The following is a 22,397-nucleotide window of genomic DNA, read 5'->3' as shown; positions in this document are numbered from 1 at the left end:
TTAGCAAAAACAGCAGCGGTTTGGCCACAACCATAAACGCTAGACATGTGCACACTGAAATATTTCGTAACGGAATTCGTCCGAAAAATACATTTATTTTGTTACTCCCGAAATTCGTTTTTATTTATTTTTGTTTTGTTAAATGCTTTCGTACGAAAACCTGAATTTATTAAGGTGGAATGTGTCAATTGAAGGCTTATGGTTATGGTGTCTGTCGGATGTTCTAAGAAGATTCGACAAAGCAGCTAAACTGAACGATACCACGATTGTACATTTCGGGTCGAATGCTCAGCCCACAAGCTATAGTAGAATTCTAATGTTGTTTGACTAGTAATAATTATAGTTTATTAATTATTATTACTAGTCAAACAACATTAGAATTCTTCTATAGCCTATGGGCAGAGCATTTGGCCGTAAATGTCCGCTCCCGGCGATCGTATGTTTTTAGCTACTCCATCGAATCTTCATGTCGATTGGTATTATACATATTTTTGATCAGCCAATAGCATTCATCATCATCATCAATTTACTTCCCCCACCCATTCCAGCAGCAACCACTAACAGCTCTTTTACTATTGTCTCTATAATGTCAAATCTTTTCTCTCTATGTCAAATAAAATTGTACTGATCGTTAGGTTAGGCACATTCGATCGCTATTGTCACCGTCATGTCGGATCTTCTATCTATCTATATCGAACTGTTATCGCAACAATACGAAAATATAATGGATACGATAATAAAGTATTTTTTATTTTGGATCTTTCGAATTTCGGATTCTGCGCGTGTTCGTAAAATGAACACGGAAATCCCTGAAAATCAACGAAAAGCCATTTGATCGTTAACAAATGCGCATGTCTAATAAACACTACATTTGGAGAGGAGTCAACAAGGCCTATGATGAAAGGTACAGAGGTGGAACGCTAATGTTTTGGGGATGTGTGAGCTACAAATGCACAGGAAATTTGGTCAAAATTGTTGGCAAGATGAATGCAGTATGTTATCAAAAAATACTGGAGGAACATTTGCATTCATCAGCTAGGAAGCTGCGCATGGGACGTACTTGGACATTCCAATATGACAATGATCCAAAACACAAGGCCAAGTCGACCTGTCATTGGCTACAGCAGAATAAAGTGAAGGTTCTGGAGTGGCCACCTCAGTCTCCTGACCTCAATATCATTGAGCCACTCTGGGGAGATCTCAAATGTGCAGTTCATGCAAGACAGCCCAATAATTTACAGGAACTTGAGGCTTTTTGGCAAGAGGAATGGGCAGCTTTACCATCTGAGAAGATAAAGAACCTCATCCACAAATACCACAAAATGCTTCAAGCTGTCATTGATGTTTAAGGGGGCAATACACGGTATTAAGGTGTGTGTGTGTGTGTGTGTGTGTGTGTGTGTGTGTATATATATATATATATATATATATATATATATAATCAAATACACTGCCACTAACTAAATAACCTGCCTGCCTAATCTAGCTCAAGCTATCTCTCCGTCCAACACCAAAAACACTACACGCGGCCGCTATGTAAGCAACCTTATATTATGTGAGCATGGACTTAGTCCCTCTGAGCCATGATTGTCCAAAGGCACCCTGCCCGATGCAGTGCCGTATCGCAAAAAAAATGGCCTTTTCAGGAAGTGGGTAAATTCTTCTGGGGCTGAAGTGGTTAAAGATTATCTAATCAGATTTTGTGACCAGCGGTAGGCTTTACAAAGGACAATAACCCACATGCTCCCATAGTCGGCTCACCCCTTCCCACCTTTTCTAGACTATGTCTGAAGCAAATAGAGTAGAGCTCTCTGAGACCTCATATGTGTCATGTGCCTTATTGTGGTCCAGTTTCTATGAATAAGCTGCATTTTCTGCATTTTTATTATTTCAGTTCCCTGGAGATGGAAGTGAATTTGACGTCATGATGAACTATGCTGGACAGTATCCATATGCCTACCCTCTGTGGCTGGGAAATTTCTTTGGAATTCTAATTATCTGTCACCCTGATTATGCAAAAGATATTCTTTCCAGGCAGGGTGAGAGCTTATGTGTTTTTATGCTGAATAAATTACTGTAACTTGGGTATAGTTGCCACCTGTCCAGGATTCACCCGGACAGTCTGGGGTTTGAATCATATGTCCAGGTTTCAGCCTGCCTGAAACCCAGACATATTATTAAGACCAGATTATGGCTCCACATGCTCCAGGGAGCCCGTGCGGCCTCCCTGTCACACCTAGACAGGAGGGGAGGCAGGGGCAGCATTTACTAGAACCGATCAGCTAGATTTTCTTCCTGCAGCAGCTGAAAGTCTGCTTCTCATTCTCTGCCTCCCACTGGCATTCAGCAACTGCAGGAGGAAAATAGACTTTTTTTTTCTAGTAAATGCCACCGCTGTCATGTATCAATGCAAAACAGTTTTTAAAATGGCCGTTTTTTCAGGACCAGTCATTTTAAGAATGCTTAAAGTGAAACAATAAAAATGAAATATTCCTTTAAATATAGTGCCTGGGGGGGGTCCCCTTAGTCTGCCTGTAAAGTTGCACATTTTCCCCATGTTTAGAACAGTACCACAGGAAAATTAAATTTCTAAAGGAAAAAATGTCATTTAAAATTGCAGCTGTAATGTATTGCCAGATCCTGGCAATATACGGTATGGATTTTAAGGGGAACTTCATGCCAATTTTTTTTTTTTTTTTTTTTTAAATGGTGTGGGGGTCCCTCCAATCTATTCCAGACCCAAAGGGCCTGGTATGGATTGGGGAACCCATGCCGTTTTTTTCTTAATTCTGTCATAGGGTTCCCCTTAACCACTTCAATACACTATATTATTTATTGTACACTGCACTATATACCCTGCACTGTATTATGTATACTACATTGACTGCACTATATACTCTGAACTGCAGTATATAAACTATACGGACTGCACTATATACTCTGCTGAAAAATTGGGCCTTAGGTGTTGGTAGTGGCAGAACACGGTAAGCCCTCACAGTTACTCTTGTTGGGCGCAGGAACGGTCCCTGCTGTTAAATATTATTTCAAAAATTGTAATTGCATGCCCCTGTAAAACAGGGGCAGAAACATTGGGTCTTGGGTGATGGTGGTGTCCTAAAACAAAAATATTGTTGGAAGCTAGCATCAAGATTGAGGAGGAATAGGATATGCAGTATAGGCAGTCTTCAAGGGATCCCAGATCCATAGCAGATTAAATCAGTTACATCAACATCAGGTGCTTGATAGCTGCTGATCCAGGACTGATTCATTTTTCTAAATGTAAGCCTAACAACTGAATCTGTGGACAGGCTTACTCTTTGATCAGTTACAAACCCTCCAGCAGCAATAAATGTGTGTTCAGAAAGCCCCCTGGATGCAGGACAGGCCAGTAGCTCAATTGCATATTGAGCAAGTTCTGGCCAGTGGTCCAACCTCAAGACCCAGTAACTCAGTGGATGCGTTGTTGGAAAGGTCTCCAAGTCTGCTCTTGCCCCTAGATATTCCTGCACCATATAATGCAGACGCTGGCGATGGTTGCTGGAACCTTGGCGCTGAGGACTAAAAAATTGTTTAAGGCATCGGTCCGCCGGCCACCTTCTCCACTGCTCTTCCTCTGACCGAACGAAGCATCAGAAACACGTTGTCCAGCACCAGGAAATGGTAACCTCCCAGGGTCTGGAAATGCGTTACACACACTTTTTTTCAAGGCCTCCTGAATATGTTTAATCTTCTACTCACTCTGCGAAGGCAGGATGAGTTCTGCAACCTTACCCTTGTAACGTGGATCAAGAAGGGTTGCCAGCCAGTATTGACCCCACTCCTTAATACCACGAATCCTGGGGTCCTTTCACAGGCTTTGCAGAATTAGGGAGGCCATGCAGCGTAAGTTTGCAGAGGCATTCGATTCTGAGTCTCTTGGGTCACTAAGGATCACATTACCCGTAACTACCTCCTTCCAGCCACGTACAACTTCTTGGGTTTCTGGGGACTGAAATCCATCCCTTGAAGACTGCTGCGTGTTATCCTCGACATCCATGCTGACACAATCCTCCTCCTCGTTTTCTTCCTGTGTGTTTGGCGGACCCGCAGGAATGCTATCTAGATAAAGGGGGCCTTGAGAGGAAAGGAAGTCCTCCTCTTCCTCCCGCTGTTCTGCCTCAAGTGCCCTGTCCATGATTCCACGAAGCTTGTGCTCGACCAGGAAGACTAGAGGGACAGTGCCACTGATGCATGCATTGTCGCTGCTCACCATCCTTGTGGCCTCCTCAAATGGTGACAGGACAGTGCATGCATCCTTGATCAGTAGCCACTGGTGTGGCAAAAAGAAGCCAAGCTCCCCATGACCCTGTCCTGATTCCATACTCGCACAGGTACTCATTGATGGCCCTCTGCTGTGTGTGTAGCCGCTGCAGCATTGCCAATGTTGAGTTCCATCTGATGAGCATGTCACAAATGAGGTGCTTGATGGGCAGGTTGCATCCCCTTTGAATGTCAGCCAGCCGAGCACTGGCATTGTATGACCGGTGGAAAAGACCACAGACTTTTCTGGCCTGCCTCAGGAGATCTTGTAAGCCTGGGTACCTGGTCAAGAAACGCTGCACCACCAAATTCAGGACATGACCCATGTTCCATGTTTGGCACAAGTGTCCCTGTTGGAGGGTGGAGAGAAGGTTGGTGCCATTGTCACATATAACCATTCCTGGCTCAAGCTGGCATGGCATCAACCACCTCTGAGCCTGCCCCTGCAGAAGTGACAGAATCTTTGCCCCAGTGTGGCTCCTGTCCTCTAGGCAGACCAACTCAAGCACCGCATGACATCTTTTTGCCTGACTGCTTGCGTAGTGTATGGGAAGTGTGTATATGTGTGTGTATATATATATGTGTGTGTGTGTGTGTGTGTGTATATGTGTGTATATATATATATATATATATATATATATATATATATATATATATATTATACATACACATATACACACTTCCCATACACTACGCAAGCAGTCAGGCAAAAAGATGTCATGCGGTGCTTGAGTTGGTCTGCCTAGAGGACAGGAGCCACACTGGGGCAAAGATTCTGTCAGTTCTGCAGGGGCAGGCTCAGAGGTGGTTGATGCCACGCCAGCTTGAGCCAGGAATGGTATATATCTATCACAGTTGTGCTCATAAGTTTACATACCCTGGCAGAATTTATGATTTCTTGGCAATTTTTCAGAGAGAACTTTTCTTTCACTCATGGTTAGTGTTTGGCTGGAGCCATTTATTACTCTTTTTAAATCATAATGGCAACAGAAACTACCCAAATGACCCTGATCAAAAGTGTACATACCCTGGTGATTTTTGCCTGATTACATGCACACAAGTTGACACAAAGGGGTTTGAATGGCTATTAAAGGTAACCATCTTCACCGGTGATCTGTTTGCTTGTAATTAGTGTGCGTGTGTATAAAAGGTCAATGAGTTTCTGGACTCCTGACAGACCCTTGCATCTTTCATCCAGTGCTGCACTGACATTTCTGGATTCTGAGTCATGGGGAAAGCAAAAGAATTGTCAAAGGATCTACGGGAAAAGGTAGTTGAACTGTATAAAACGGGAAAGGGAAATAAAAAGATATCCAAGGAATTGAGAATGCCAATCAGCAGTGCTCAAACTCTATAATCAAGAAGTGGAAAATGAGGGGTTCTGTTGAAACCAAACCATGGTCAGGTAGACCAACTAAAATATCAGCCACAACTGCCAGGAAAATTGTTCGGGATGCAAAGAAAAACCCACAAATAACTTCAGGTGAAATACAGGACTCTCTGAAAACATGTGGTGTGGCTGTTTCAAGATGCACAATAAGGAGGCACTTGAAGAAAGATGGGCTGCATGGTCGCGTCGCCAGAAGAAAGCCATTACTACGCAAATGCCACAAAGTATCCTGCTTACAATATGCCAAACAGCACAGAGAAAAGCCTCAAACCTTCTGGCACAAAGTCATTTGGAGTGATGAGACCACAACCATAAAGGCTACATTTGGAGAGGAGTCAACAAGGCCTATGATGAAAGGTGCACCATTCCTACTGTGAAACACAAAGGTGGATCACTGATGTTTTGGGGATGTGTGAGCTACAAAGGCACAGGAAATTTGGTCAAAATTGATGGCAAGATGAATGCAGTATATTATCAAAAAATACTGGAGGAACATTTGCATTCATCAGCCAGGAAGCTGTGCATGGGACGTACTTGGACATTTCACATGACATTGATCCAAAACACAAGGCCAAGTCAACCTGTCATTGAATACAGCAGAATAAAGTGAGTAGCCATCTCAGTCTCCTGACCTCAATATCATTGAGCCACTCTGGGGAGATCTCAAACGTGCAGTTCATGCAAGACAGCCCAAGAATTTACAGGAACTGGAGGCTTTTTGCCAAGAGGAATGAGCAGCTTTACCATCTGAGAAGATAAAGAGCCCCATCCACAAATGCCACAAAAGACTTCAAGCTGTCATTGATGTTAAAGGGGGCAATACACGGTATTAAAGGGGTTGTAAAGGTAAATTTTTTTTTTTTTTTAAATAACAAACATGTTATACTTACCTTCACTGTGCAGCTCGTTCTGCTCAGAGTGGCCCCGAACCTGGTCTTCTGGGGTCCCTCGGCGGCTGTTTCAGCTCCTCCCCACAAGCATTAACTACCTTAATGCGAGCTCCCTCGCATGGTGGTGAGTGCTTGCGGGCGCGCTCCTGTGATATAGCCGCTCGCTGTATCACTCGGCCCCGGCGCGCCGCGTCATCAGATGTGATTGACAGCAGCGCGAGCCAATGGCTGCGCTGCTTTCAATCCATCCACTGCAGCCAATCAGCGACCAGGCTGAGCTGCAATGGAGGTGACGAGAACGAGCAGCGGAGATTCGAGGCGTCGCGTAAGTAAAACGGGGGGGCTGGGGGCGGCGGTATTGTCAAAAGTTTTTTCACCTTAATGCATAGAATGCATTAAGGTGAAAAAATGTTTACCTTTACAACCCCTTTAAGAACTGGGGTATGTAAACTTTTGATCAGGGTCATTTGGGTAGTTTCTGTTGCCATTTGATTTAAAAAGAGTAAACACAGTTGATTGATAATAAATGGCTTCAGCTAAACACTAACCATGAGTGAAAGAAACGTTTTTGTGTTATCATTCATATTCTCTGAAAAATAGCCAAGAAATCATAAATTCTGCCAGGGTATGTAAACTTATGAGCACAACTGTATACTAGACTGTGTATATGTGTGTGTGTGTGTGTGTGTGTATATATATATATATATATATATATATATATATATATATATATATATATATATATATATATATATATATATATATATATATATATATATATAGTGTGTGTGTGTGTATATAATATATATGTGTGTGTGTGTGTGTGTGTGTGTGTGTGTGTGTGTGTGTGTGTATATATATATATAAATGAATACACCGCCTGAAGTGTAACATCAAAAAATTCAGGCAGTCATGGTAACAGTTTCAGGCTAATACAGATCACGCCCTTCTTCAAAACCTCATGCCTATAAATGACCACATACATGTAAAGTAGTGGGTGTATAGCTTGTATAACAGTGTAAATTTGATGTCATCTCAAAATAACTCAACATACAGCCATTAATGTCTAAACCGCTGGCAACAAAAGTGAGTACACCCCTAAGTAAAAAAAAAAAGTCCAAGTTGGGCCCAATTAGCCATTTTAAATCCCCAGCGTCCTGTTAGTGTTACAAGGTCCCAGGTGTGAATGGGGAGCAGGTGTGTTAAATTTGGTGCTATCGCTCTCACTGTCATACTGGTCACTGGAAGTTCAACATGGCACCTCATGGCAAGAACTCTCTGAGGAGCTGAAAAAAAAGAATTGTTGCTCTACATAAAGATGGCCCAGGCTATAAGAAGATTGTCAAGATCCTGAAACTGAGCTGCAGCACTGTAGCCAAGACCATACAGCGGTTTAACAGGACAGGTTCCAATCGGAACAGGCCTCGCCATGGTTGACCAAAGAAGTTGATTGCACGTGCTCAGCGTCATATCCAGAGGTTGTCTTTGGGAAATAGACGTATGAGTGCTGCCAGAGGTTGAAGGGTTGGCGGGGGTCAGCCTGTCAGTGCTCAGACCGTACGCCGCACACTGCATCAAATTGGTCTGCATGACTGTTCTTCTAAGGATGATGCACAAGAAAGCCCGCAAACAGTTTGCTGAAGACAAGCAGACTAAGGACATGGAATACTGGAACCAAGTCCTGTGCTCTAATGAGACCAAGATAAACTTACACTATTTGATTCAGATGGTGTTAAGCGTGTGTGGCGGCAACCAGGTGAGGAGTACAAAGACAAGTGTGTCTTGCCTACAGTCAAGCATGGTGGTGGGAGTGTCATGGTCTGGGGCTGCATGAGTGCTGCCGGCACTGGGGAGCTACAGTTCATTGAGGGAAACATGAATGCCAACATGTACTGTGACATACTGAAGCAGAGCATGATCTCCTCCCTTCGGAGACTTGGCCGAAGGGCAGCATTCCAACATGATAACTACTCCAAACACACCTCCAAGATGACCACTGCCAGCTGAGGGTAAAGGTGATGGACTGGCCAAGCATGTCTCCAGACCTAAACCCTATTGAGCATCTGTGGGGCATCCTCAAATGGAGGGTGGAGGACCGCAAGGTCTCTAACATCCACCAGCTACGTGATGTCCTCATGGAGGAGTGGAAGAGGTCTCCAGTGGCAACCTGTGAAGCTCTGATGAACTCCATGTCCAAGAAGGTTAAGGCAGTGCTGGAAAATAATGGTGGCCACACAAAATATTGTCACTTTGGGCAAAATTTGGACATTTTCACTTAGGGGTGTACTCGCTTTTAATGCCAGCGGTTTAGACATTAATGGCTGTGTGTTGAGTTATTTTGAGGGAACAGCAAATGTACGCTGTTATACAAGCTGTACACTCACTACTTTACATTGTAGCAAAGTATCATTTCTTCAGTGTTGTCACATGAAAAGATATAATAAAATATTTACAAAAATTTGAGGGGTGTACTCATTTTTGTGATACTGTATATAGAGCTCATCAGTAATCTATTAAACGATCAAACAATCTGGAGTCAATGAATCGGTAGATCATGGTATGAAACATTTAGTGAATACATAATATAATACAATCTTGGAACAGAAGATCAACAGGGTTGTTTTCTAAATAGTGCAGCACTGTGTCTCATTAAATAATGTGCATACAAAATTTATATTAAACATTTCATGATCAAAAAAATATTTTAAATTTAAAAAATAAAAATGTCAAAAAATTTGAAAAAAAACAGTTCATTTGTGTCAATGCTTCCAAAACAATCACTGCTGTGTTTGTTTGTCATCAAAAGGACCAATATCCAGTGCACACCTCCTCCAGCTAAAGTGCCTGCTCACCTCAAAGACGAATGTAAAAGCATAGACAAATCACTCCTCGTGTCCACCACAATGTATCAACTTTCACTCTCCAACGGTAATCCTACAGTCTCCAGACTGCTCATCTGTGTGGGTACCTTCCTTCACTTTCTCATAAGTGCTCAATCACGCTATTACTTCCATAGGTTATAGACATGAAACAACAAAGACAAGTGCCATAGTGTACTCTGTTTGCATGTTTATTAGAAGCCCCCAGAACAAATCCACTTACAAGATAAAAACTTTAAAACAGCATGTCTCAAATCATCACTTCATTCACCGCAAATCTACACTCACGATGCTTCACAGATTTGGCACCTCCCCTCTAAACGCGTGTCGGCATCTCATTGGCCTTCATCAGTATGACAATGTTCCCACACTTGACAGATTATATTGATCGGGAATCCTATATATAAAAAAATAAAAATAAAAAATAAAAATATGTGTAAATTGATAGTGAAAGTAAATTTAATATATATCCCAAGAAAATAATAATTATTAAAATTAAATCAAAAACCCCCAAATTTATATACACGAAAAAAATATGAATAAACTGTAATCTGTAAACCTAATTAATGTGCATACCAATATAATTCATATCAAACATAAAAAGTATACCATTTTAAAGAAATAAATACAAATCAAAATCTGAATTTAACCCTTTAGGTTGAAGTGTATCAAGCCGATGTATCCAATTAACTTCTCTTTTTCTCAACTCCAATTCCCTATTACCTCCCTGTTTTTTGACACACCATCAATGACCATAAATCTAAGTTGTGAAACTGTAATTTCCCAAGTGTCAGAATTGCTAGTGATCCTTGCTACCCGTTAGAATTGACTCCGGAGGATGGATTTAAAAACCCCCGGAGGATGGAAACTACAACATTTTAAAAATTGGTTATGGTCAGTTGGTTTCCTATATAGATCACTAACAACATGTCCTGCGAACGCCTCATATTGTTCGCTCTTCGAACGGGCGAACACTCGGTATTCAAGTCGAACTTACGTTCAATTCAAACATCAAGCTCATCCCTGTTGGCAACCATGCAGAACCTAGAGTGATGCATAAGGATGCATTACCCCCATACTTAAAAAACCCTCATTAGACCCCACCTGTTTGAATAACTTAAGACCCATCTCCCTGCTCCCATTTGCCTCCAAGCTCATTGAACGCCTTGTCCATGACCGAATGAGTCGCTACCTCACGGACAACAACCTTCCCGACCTCCTTCAGTCCGGCTTCCGTCCACAACATTCCACTGAAACTGCCCTACTAAAACTCACCATTGACCTACTAACTGCTAAAAACATTGGCCATTACTCTTTACTCATACTCTTAGACCTCACTGCTGCCTTCGACACAGTTGACCACCTGCTCCTCCTCCGCAAACTACACTCCCTTGGCCTCTGTGATTCTGCTTTATCCTGGTTCTCCTCCTACCTATCTCAGCGCACTTTCAGTGTCACTTACAACTCAATCTCCTCCTGTCCTCCTCTTCCTCTCTCTGTTGGGGTACCCCAAGGCTCCGTCCTTGGGCCCCTCCTATTCTCGCTCTGTACTTCTTCCCTGGGCCAGTTGATAACCTCCCATGGCTTCCAATGACACCCAGATCTGTCTCTCCACTCCTCAACTCACCCCCTCGATCTCCTCAAGGATCTCAAACATACTGAATGACTTATCGCTATGGATGTCACGCCACGTTCTCAAACTCAGTCTTTCTAAAAATGAGCTTGTTGTTTCCTCCTTCCTGTTCCCCCCCCCCCCCCCCCCCCATGACTTTACCATTAAGAGCAACAGCACAACCATTGGTCCCTCCACAAATGCCAGGGTGCTGGGTGTAATCCTTGACTCTGACCTCTAGTTCAGCCCCCACATCCAATCACTGGCTAAATCCTGCTGCCTTAACCTCCACAACATCTCCAGAATTCAACCCTTCCTGTCTAATGACACCACAAAGCAACTTATTCACTCCTTGATTATTTCCCGCCTTGACTACTGCAACTCTCTCCTTAATGGCCTACCCTTACGCAGGCTATACCCCCTTCAGTCTATTATGAATGCTGCTGGAAGACTACACCTCACTAACCGATCCATGACTGCTGCCCCTCTCTGCCAATCCCTTCACTGGCTTCCCCTACCCCACCGTATAAAATTCTAAATGCTAACCACAACCTACAAGGCCATCCACAACATCGCCCCCAGCTACATCACCAACCTCATCTGCAGATATCTCCCTATTCGTCCCCTCCGCTCCTCTCAGGACCTCCTGCTCTCTAGCTCCCTTGTTACCTCCTCTCATGCTCACCTTCAGGACTTCTGCAGAGCCTCTCCCATCCTCTGAAACTCCCTGCCCTGGTATGTCCGATCAGCCCCTAACCTGTCCACCTTTAGATCATCCCTGAAAACTCACTTATTCAGGGAAGCCTGTCCCACATCCATCTAACAACTGTCCCCGAGCCACCCCCATCAAATCATTCCACGCATTTTATTACCTTTGGTACCACCACCCCCTCCATTTAGAATGTAAGCTCTACGAGCAGGGCCCTCCTGTCTCTTCTGCATTGAACTGTACTGTACATTGTAAAGCGCTGCATAAACTGTTGGCGCTATATAAATCGTGTATTATTATAATAATAATAATAATAATAATAATAATGGGAATCTGTAGCGATTGTTCTTCAAGGACCTCACATGGGCCAAAATACTTTCATAACCTGTTCTATATTAGATTGTAATCTCTAACATGGAAGTGTGATATAATGAATGTAATGTTTTCATTCTTATAGATCCCAAGAATACTTTCACCTATAACTTCTTAACTTCGTGGATTGGTATGTATGTAACACAAATAAAAACATTACAGTAAACCCACAAATCCTAGGATTATAAACTGTTAACCCTTTACATATGCACAGTGACTGCCACTACTGTGTTTTAACTGAAACATGTGCCCTTCATAGCATCTGTTTTTAGGATGCTGACTTGTAAAGGATGTCTGTATAGCTAACTGCCATGCCCAGCCAGGCAGGAATATAACAAAGTTTACACGACAGTAGCATCTTTAAACAGGCAGTGTTCCTAATTTATAATTAGAGCTTCTAAAAAAAATAGCAAAAATGGTGCAAGATATTTACAGACTAGATATTACAAAAACAAACACAAGCATCAGTGGAATACTTTTCACTACTTCAGGGTTAGTTTTATTATTAACCCCTTCTTACCTGGTCTGTTGGGGTTAGTAAAATAACCTACTCAGCCACCCAGTGCTCATATTGAGGAGATGATGCTTCAATGTTGGCTTTGCTTGTAGCACTGTGTTTCTAAAGCCTGCCATGGCCGGTTCACCAGGGAATGATTTGAACCATGTATGAGCAGACTGAATGTACCCAAGTTGACAGTCACCGGCTCTCTGCAACCTGAAGCCAGAGAACTGAGTGATCAGCTTAATTCTCAGTCGTAGAGCTGGTAGGGGACAGATGCAGCATCAGACTGATACTGCATCCACCTAGGTGAGTATGATTTGTTTATTTTACTGAAACCCATACTTCTTTTTTTTTTTTAAATGCACTTAAAATTAGCCCTTTTTTTAAATGCACTTAAAATTAGCCCTTAGAAGCACCTTTACTTCCGTTATTGAGAAGCTGAATTGTCTCTTCAAAATGTGTTTCCAGAAGAGTCCGTGTCAGACACTGATTTTCAGTTTGCACCTACATAATTTGAAAGGTTTGCTAACGTGTGTTAATTTTTATCATAGAGCATAGAGCTTCCTGTCCTAACTTGTCATCATTCTAACCAGAAAATTGTTTAAAATCTCATACATTTTATCTCACTGGCAAAACAAAATGATAATGATCCATACATTGTCATGCTAGTGCAGGATCACCAGCTCAGCTACTCAACAACTGGCACATGCACTACACCCGCTTATTACAGGCCTGTGAAGAACAACCAGCTGCAGACTTGAGTCATTCTGCCTGTCCTAGCCAGACAAACTGGAGGGTTAAGCAACCACACAAACTAAATGTTACAACAGAATACAAGGCCATTAATTGCTTTACTAGAGCGGAGAGCAGGTCATGATAGTTAGACCTAAAAAAAAAAAAAAACCTGTCTGCCAACTTTTAACTTGCCATTTCCCAGCTCTTACATAGTGTGCAAACTAATAATAGAGATGTGTGGAGAATAATCAAAAGATGGATGGCCAAAGCAAATGCATCATGGCTTTCAGGTGTCAGTGGCTACAACCTAGGGGAAGATAATACAGTAAATACACCAGAGCCACAACTGGGCCCACTGGCACCCGAAACAAAAACAAATTCCACAAATACAGCAGCACCAGAGGTCAAGAAGGCAATGACAAAACCTGGTAATATAGGCCACTATACTGCCCTGATATATAAACATGCACCATATTGTGGCTAGTAATGATGCTGCAACTTTTTTTTTCTTTCAGGCTCGGTTCACACTGCCGCGGCTTGGGGTCCGACTTGTGAGACCTTAAGTCGCATGACATGTGAAATCCCATGTTAGTCAATGAGAGCTGTCTTAGTTAGCACTACTAAAGTCGCTCCGACTATAGAAAAGGTTCCTGTACTTCTTCAAGGTGACTTCTTTCCGACTTGTGCCCCGGAACTTTAATGCAAGTTGCCTCCAAGTCAGATCCTCTTCCATATTGATGTGATTTAGATCCGACATTACAGGAAGATTACCCAGGCATTCCCTGAAAGTTGTTTCTAAAGTCGCATCACAGTAGTACTGAAGTCGCCTGGCAAAGTCGCATTGTAAGTCACGTGACTTTCAGGTCGCAGTAGTGTGAACCGAGCTCTAAGAAGATGTAACACACTGTAGGAAATACCAGGTGGCACTACGATAAGTTATTGTGTATAATATTGATATTTGGACTTGGTGGTTAAAGTGGTTGTAAAGGCAGTTTTTTTTTTATCTTAATGCATTCTATGCATTAGGATAAAATAACCTTCTGTGTGCAGCAGCCCCCCTAAAACTTACCTGAGCCCAATCTTCCTCCAGCCATGTGCACGAGTCCCTTTGCCGCCTGGGACTCTCCCTCCTGACTGGCTGAGACACAGCAGCAGCGCCATTGGCTCCCACTGCTGTCATTTAAAGCCAGTTAGCCAATCAGCACAGAGAGGGGGTGGGGCCAAACCATGGCTCCATGTCTAAATGGACACAGGGAACTGCAGCTCGGTTCTGGTGCCCCTACAGCAAGCTGCTTGCTGTGGGGGCACTCAACAGGAGGGAGGAAGTGGCCAAGAGAGTCGGTGAAGGACCTGAGAGGAGGAGGATCTGGGCTGCTCTGTGCAAAACCATTACACAGAGCAGGTAAGTATAGACATGTTTGTTATTTTTAAAGAAAAATATGAGACTTTACAATCACTTTAAGATTGGGGAGCAAGCCATGTTTATTTTGTTAGATTCTGAATATAGGGGTTAGATGCATTGAGAATGCTTTCAGATGCTATGTAGAAAAACACTAGATTGTTACATGGCGGACTGGCTTTTTCATCCAAATTCTGTTTTCATTAACATTACTCAGGTAAAGGGCTGCTGGTGTTATCTGGCCAGAAGTGGTTCCAGCACCGCAAGCTGCTGACTCCCGCCTTCCATTATGATGTATTGAAGCCGTATGTGAAACTGATGTCAGACAGCGTGAATGTCATGCTGGTAATTACACATACATTCCATATAAACTCCAGAATCACTAAGTTTAACTCCCAGCTGTTTTCAGGAGTCTTTTTAGCATTGTGTTGGTGCTGTTTTAAACCTACATTATTATCTGTGGGACATCATTGATCATAATCATTTATTTAACAACTAATCAATTTAAATAATTTGCACATTAGATTTCCTGCCATATACTGTTTATCTAAGCCTAGCTAAAGAAATGAAATTTAGCAAATTTTATGCATGTTATTTACTTGTAAATGCTTCCCTTGTGTAGACACCCAAAGTGCTGAGACTGCTACTAGGTGTCATCACCTTGGATGAGAAATCAGCAGCCCCAGCAGACTCGAGTTGTCACCAAAGTGACACTCTATAGTATTCCTCTGCTCACCCCTACCTGGCAGCTACATACAATGTTATGTATGGAAGTGAGGGGTGGGACAAAGGAGGTGGGCCAGCACAGACACCAATCAGGCACTCACAGTTGAAGAATGGGCTATGATGTGCAAGAAGGGAGGAGCTTTGCTAGGGAATTGACTCTTCAGAATTAGTCATATTTTCTAGCAAGTTCAATGGCACATTGTAAGTAAATAAATAAAAATAATTTTATGGAAGGGAAAAACGCTACAAGAAAACATTTAAAATAGTGCAAGTTGCACAATTTCCAGCCTGACTTTGATGGGACTTTACATTCTTTGGATCAAAGTCAGCACCTTTTCAAAGTCACTGCAACTTTAAATCCCAGTGATTTTAATGGGTGTTATTGAAAATAATGGTGTGAGATTTGTCATAAGATAAGTGTGAATGGACTCTAATGCCGCGTACACACGAGCAGACTTGGTCCGGCGGCCCGGACGCCGTCGGACAATTCGATCGTGTGTGGGCTCCAGCAGACTTTTTTTTCCCCAAAAGTCAGACGGACCTAGAAATAAAACATGTTTCAAATCTTTCCGACGGACTCGAGTCCGCTCGTCTGTATGCTAGTCCAATGGCCTAAAACCAACGCCAGGGCACCTATTGGCTACTGGCTATCAACTTCCTTATTTTAGTCCGGACGTATGTCATAACGTACAAATCCGTCGGACTTTGGTGTGATCGTGTGTGTCCAAGTCCGTTTGTTTGAAAGCACGGCGGAACTACACTGCAAAGTCCATCGGAAAGACTGTCAGACCTAGTCAGTCGAAAAGTCAACTCGTGTCTACGCGGCATTAGACCCTTTCACGCTGAGGCAGTTTTCTGGCGTTTTAGCGCTAGAAATAGCACCTTTAAAGCACCTGAAAACTGCCTCCCATTCTCTGCAATGGGTGCTTTCACACTAGGGTGGTATGCTTGCAGGACGTTCGGAAAAGTCCTGCAAGCAGCATCTTTGGGGTGAGCTGGGGGCGCTTTAAACAGCGCTCCCAAAATGCCCCTGCCCATTGCAATTAAAGCACCCCGCTAGCAGCCAAAAAGTGGCACAAAAGTGCAGCTTAAACAGCGCTAAAACGCCGCTAAAACTAGCAGCGCTTTAGCGCGGATGGCCGGCACTTTCAGTGTGAAAGCAGCCTTACTGCTATCCATTAAAAAACATAGACCTCAGATCATTCCGCTTGTGTCATTCTCTAAATTTCTGAAATCTAATGCCGCGTACACACAACCAGACTTTACGGCATACTTGGTCCTGCGGACTGGAGTCCGTCGGACAATTCGATCGTGTGTGGGCTCCTGCTGACTTTTTTTCCCCAAAAGTTCGCTGGACCTAGAAATGAAGCATGTTTCAAATCTTTCCAACGGACTCGAGCCCGGTCGAAAAGTCCGCTCATCTGTATGCTAGTCCGATTAAAAAAAAACGACGCTAGGGCAGCTATTTGTTACTGGCTATGTACTTCCTTGTTTTAGTCCGGTCGTACGTCATCACGTACGAATCTGTCAACCTTTGGTTGATCGTGTGTAGGCAAGTCCGTTCATTCGTAAAGTCCGTCAAAGTCTGCTGTAAAGTCCGCTCATGTGTACGCGGCATAAAGATATCAATAGACAGGATTTGGTACTTTATAAATACAGGAAATAATGGAAAATACCAGTTGCCTGATCTGTACTGGGCATCAGTATTGGGTCTATAAGTGTTGACTACAATGGAAAACAGTACATGTACAGCCTAGTAAACCTTGTCTGATTATTATTATTTTTTCTATAAAGCTTCCACTTCTACATGCCTTTCCCCTTTGCATACGTTTAACATGAACAGTCAGCAAAACCTGTCTATGTTAAAAGACCTACTCGATGTAGCCTGCATGTCTAACCACCTTTTAAAAAATTCAGATACCATGGATTCTGTGCTTTCTCTGCTGAAAATGAACTTTTTGTTCTTTTCCTATATGAATGATGGAATGTTGTCTAAAACGCTCAAGTTTTTCCCTGACTGCCATGACAGTTTTTTTTTAGGATAAATGGGAGGACCTCATCCCAGATAAAAAAACAGTGGAACTCTTCCAACATGTCAGCCTCATGACACTGGACACCATCATGAAATGTGCCTTCAGTTGTCAGAGCAACTGTCAGAATGACAGGTCAGTAGCATTGGATTCTGAGCCTTGTAATAAAGAACATATTTGTCTTGGCAACCAGTGAGATTTTATCTATTTGTTCACTTCTGCTAGAAAAAGAACAGGTGGAATAGGGTTGGTTCCAAAAACGTCATTCCCTTTCCTTTAACTTCTATAACTGAAGTCAAATGTGTGCTTTTCTACCCCCCCTATATAATTGCACAACATAAGTGGACACCTATGCAGGTAATGATATGTTTAGATTAAAGCGCATATCAAGGCAAAACAGAAAAAAAACACATGCAGTAATATCTGCAATAAATGCACATTTACTTGTGTTTTATCTCTATAAAGACCCAGCAAGTACAAAAAATACCTGTTGATCTGCCAGAAATGCACTCCTAATTTCCTATTGTGGACTGACAGCACAGCATTTTTGTGCCCAGTTTTCTTTTGTTAAACTACTCAACCACTCCCAGTGTCTTCATCCTCTAAACACAGGCACTAATTGACTTATAGTCCTTGGAGAAGAACTAGAAGGGCTAAGTAGATTCTTTGAGATGACATGTAAAGTGTTCACAGGACGGCTCTGAATTTCTAATAGGATCAACTTGTTTTAAAACCTTAGACATAACACAATGTTTTCAATGGTATATTTTAGGGTTGCACCGATACCACTTTTTTTAAGACCGAATACAAGTGCCGATATTTTTTTCAAGTACTCGCCAATACCGATTACTGATATGTGTTTTTTTTAATGTCATGGGACAGTGGACTGTGTCAGTAGTTTTGTTTTTTTTTTCTACAATTTTATATATATATATTTTACAATGCTTTTTTTTTTGGGGGGGGTCGGTGTCAGTTTTTTTAATCTTATATTTTATCTTAGTGTAGCACCCTGATATTTAGGCAGGGTTGCTCCTAAATTTACCTGCCAGGTGTATTTGCCTTGGCCAATTGTAAGGGATCAATTGAGTTTGCCCTAAGTCTGGAATTGCTGCACTTCTCTCTTCTACCGCTAGGTGGCCGGGTACCCAGTGACATTAGATAAGACAAGGGCAAAGCTAGGACAGATTAGGAGTTTATCTCAGCCAATGGGCAGTGGTTTTCTTTAATCACTTGGCCTGCTGGGAGAAACCTATATATTTGGGTGGAGTCAGGTGATCGGTGTTCTGTGCCACCTGGAGGGCTGTCTGGGTGGACGTATGTTGTGCTGCCCGGGCTGCTAGCCAGGAATTTGGGCCTATCCCGGGCACATCTGGCTGCTAGGGTGTCTGAGGACCTATCCAGAAGCAAGAGACTAGCGTAGGGTTGGGACTGCGGCTAGCAGTCCAATCAGAAGTGAAGGTTCTGCCGGACGGAGAACCTGTCGTGGTCGGAGGTAGAGGGAAGCTGTCATCACTAAGGGACCAACTGTGACGGGAGTCACTTTGTGGAACCCAGAATACTTTGGGGAGGTTGGGAAACCCTTGTTTCAGCTTCCCATGCACCTCCTATGTCTAAGTTACCCTCTAATAGGGATATATATATGCAAAGGGGGGGGGGATTGTCCCGAGTATACCTGTGTTTCAATAAAGAGGTCATGTTGAACAACCAAACGAGTACTGCCTTGTTGTTGGTTGTCAGCGGTTTGGAATATCTGATATCTATATTCAGACTGGGAGAAAGCGGTATATGACCAAAGCACTCAAGCGGAGTGTGGGACGTTTCGTTACACCAACCACCTTGTTACCAGGGACCACAGTGAGTAGCTGAAACAAGTACCGGAACAGTATTTTCACCAACCGGGGACAATGAAGAATCAGGAAACTTCAGCAGGTGCCAAGCCAGGGACTTGGCCAGAGGGGTGACGCTTGAAGAGTATCTGGAGTGCCAAGCCAGGGACCCAGCAGGGAAGCGGGGGTGACGCTTAAGGAAGATACTAAAGTAAGAAGATTAGAAGAGCTCATGGGATACAGTGGCTGTGAATCAGCAAGTCTAGTGAGAGAGACTGGGAACTAAGTGGGCTGAGAGTCTACAAGAAGTGACTGTATAAAAATAAAGGAGTTTGTTACAATTTTTGTGTTAGGAACTGTTCCAAGACTGTTGCCATAGGAGACCCATGCAGATGTGGTGTCTTGCTGGATGCCTTTCCCTGCATGGCTGTCTACCTGCAGAAGTCTCAGAGTCTGCTAATTGACATTGCTACTACCTAAGGGTGCCCTGGCCCTAAACCCTCTCTCCCACTGTTCAGTTCAAGAGAAAAAAAATCTCTTTGCTTTCAAGAAGCGTCTGGCACCCATGAATCTACTTTGCACTACACCCACTATGCCTTGCAACCCACTCTATACAGAATGATGTCAGCTGTCCCTGGCTCTGGAGGTTCTCATTAGACTAAAGGAGGCCTGGGACCTTGTTACATTTACAATTTTACCTTTTAAATATTTTATTTTTTTTCTTATATTTTTTTTTTAATCAGCCCTGTTGGGGGGGCTTTGGTGAGATATCAGGGGTCCAAACAGACCCCTACATCTCCCCTTTGAGACAGAGAAAGGGACTGAGGGCACAGATTCCCCAATCCCTTTCTCTGCAGCCTCAGCTACACTGAAAATGAATGGACAGGAGACAGCGGCTCCTCTCAATTCATAAACTGTAGCATAGTTTACGATGCTCAGTTATGAATGGACACAGTCAGTGATCACTGACTCTGTGCATTCAGAAAAGGAAGGAGCTGATAATTATGACATATTTACCAGCTTCTTCCTCCGCTCTCCATCCTGACAGATCTGGGACAGGGGGGACCGGAGGAGCACAGAGGACATGGTGGGGGACTGGAGGAGCACGGATGACATGGCTGGGGATTAGAGGAGCACGGACCACATGACGGGGGACCGGAGGAGCACGGACCACATGGGGGGGGGGGGGGGGTATCGGAGGAGGAAGCAGGGGACAGTCAGGGGTGATCGGTGCAGCGGTGGGGGAGAAGCGGCTGTCGACTGCTTTATTGAAATCTATACAGGGAGATCGGTGCTTGTAACTCCCCCCACTGATCATCCCTGACTTCCGAGGCATCGGAGCATTTGTAGGATTACAAGTATCGGTATCGGTGCAACCCTAGTATGTTTAACAGGCCAAAAGAGCAAATTAGATTTTTTTTTTGTTAGGGTTTACACACACTTTAAAGTCTTACTAAACCCACAACAGTAAAATCAGTCTGTATATGCAGTAAAGCATGCTTGTTATACTCACTGTGGAAACTAAGGGGTTAATCCTCTGCATTGTGTAAAAAGGCTGTTTGATCGTGTATGCACAGATCCTCCTCTTCCTGCATTGTCTCCCTGGACAAGTGCGGATGACACACAGTGAGTGGAGTCAGGCTGCACATGCTCAGTTTGGTCTGTATTGCTGCGGAGAACATTTCCATCACATGTCAGAGGAGAGTGAAGTCTCCTCCTACAAGAACTTTCAGCGTTCGGCCGGACAATGATGTATGTCACGTGACCGCTGTATACCCTAGGAAAATGTATACATCGGTTTCATTTTAAAGAAATAACAACATATAGGGGTTGTGTGTGCTGCGGGGGTGCGGATGGATCCTTTATACTTTCCAGGGCTTAGTATTACATTAAGCCAGGGCTGAGCACCTGTCTGCCTGGAGAAGGTTAGTAATGAAGCCACAGTTGCTATAGGCCACAAACTGGAAATGGATTCACAGTTTAATTACACTAAATATGTTTCTCTCGTTCAAAGACTTTTATTGAAAGATCATCAGAAAACAACAATTATAATATAACGATTATAGGTTATATAGCAATCTCATGTATAACAGGAATTACATGTTGGGACATTATAATGACGAAGTGATATACAGATGAGAGAATTTAATATGCAATAGTAATATTCAATAAGGTAATTTAAAACTATCAGTAGTAAGTTAGAACAGTAAACAGAGACATTGCATGCCTTCTAAGAATATTTAGAATCATCTGTAAGTGTCAAATATCATATGCATTAATATTAAGAAGAAAATCTTAGAAAGAAAAAAGAGAAAAAATAAAAAATAAAGAAGTAGGGGAAGTTAAAAGGGTAGAGAGGGTATGGGGATTCTGGAGGCATAACCTTTTCCAAAAATTATGTTTGTAGTGGTATGTAAGAGCATTTGTTACCATGACATACGGTAAGTACTTGATTTTCAAAGGTAGTGGGTAGACAGTGTATGACCCATGGTCTCCACATAACCTCGAACTCAGTTAAATGATCTTTATCCAAAACTGCCATTTTTGCGTGTAATAATGATCGATTCATTCTGTGTTTGGTTTCTGCTATATTCAGTAAAGGTGTTTTCCACGCTTTAGTTATTGTCTGTTTTGCGGCTGTCAAGAGTTGTGTGAATAGTACGAATTGTTTATGAGTCATAAAATCAGGTTTTAATTTAAAAGGGCTATTACCAGATCTGGTGTAATTACATTTTCGAACATCTCTGAGGCAAGTAGGAAAACGCTTTTCCAAAAGTTTTGTATAATAGAACAATTTCACCATATGTGCATATAAGTTCCTTGTTCGGAGAAGCCACAAAAGCAGAGGTCAGAGTGATCAGGTGCGAATTTAGCTATTCAAGCAGGAACCAAATGCCTGCGGGAAAGTACTTTAAAAACACTTTTGCCCCATACACAGGAGTGGATTTTTTTCCGAAGGATGTTGGCTCAAACATGTCTTGCATACACATGGTCACATAAATGTTGTAAATTCCGAACGTCAAGAACG

The 22,397-nt window shown here is 42.8% G+C and overlaps 1 protein-coding gene across 2 annotated transcripts in view; it reads left to right on the top strand.

Annotated features, from left to right (window-relative positions):
- The window catches only part of LOC141103705 (cytochrome P450 4B1-like), a 100,118-nt gene that overhangs the window by 18,531 nt on the left and 59,190 nt on the right, over positions 1–22,397 (top strand). For both annotated transcript variants that reach the window (XM_073593597.1, XM_073593598.1), the window contains exons 2-5: positions 1,895–2,039; positions 12,237–12,281; positions 15,005–15,132; positions 17,554–17,678. In XM_073593597.1, the coding sequence (XP_073449698.1) occupies positions 1,895–2,039; positions 12,237–12,281; positions 15,005–15,132; positions 17,554–17,678 (443 nt within the window). The remainder of the gene's footprint in view (positions 1–1,894; positions 2,040–12,236; positions 12,282–15,004; positions 15,133–17,553; positions 17,679–22,397) is intronic.

This window comes from Aquarana catesbeiana, linkage group LG07 (genome assembly GCF_042186555.1).
Source record: "Aquarana catesbeiana isolate 2022-GZ linkage group LG07, ASM4218655v1, whole genome shotgun sequence".
NCBI classification, from domain to species: Eukaryota; Metazoa; Chordata; class Amphibia; order Anura; family Ranidae; genus Aquarana; species Aquarana catesbeiana.
The sequence above is the reverse complement of the archived record's forward strand: the minus strand, read 5'-3'. Positions and strand labels throughout refer to the sequence as shown.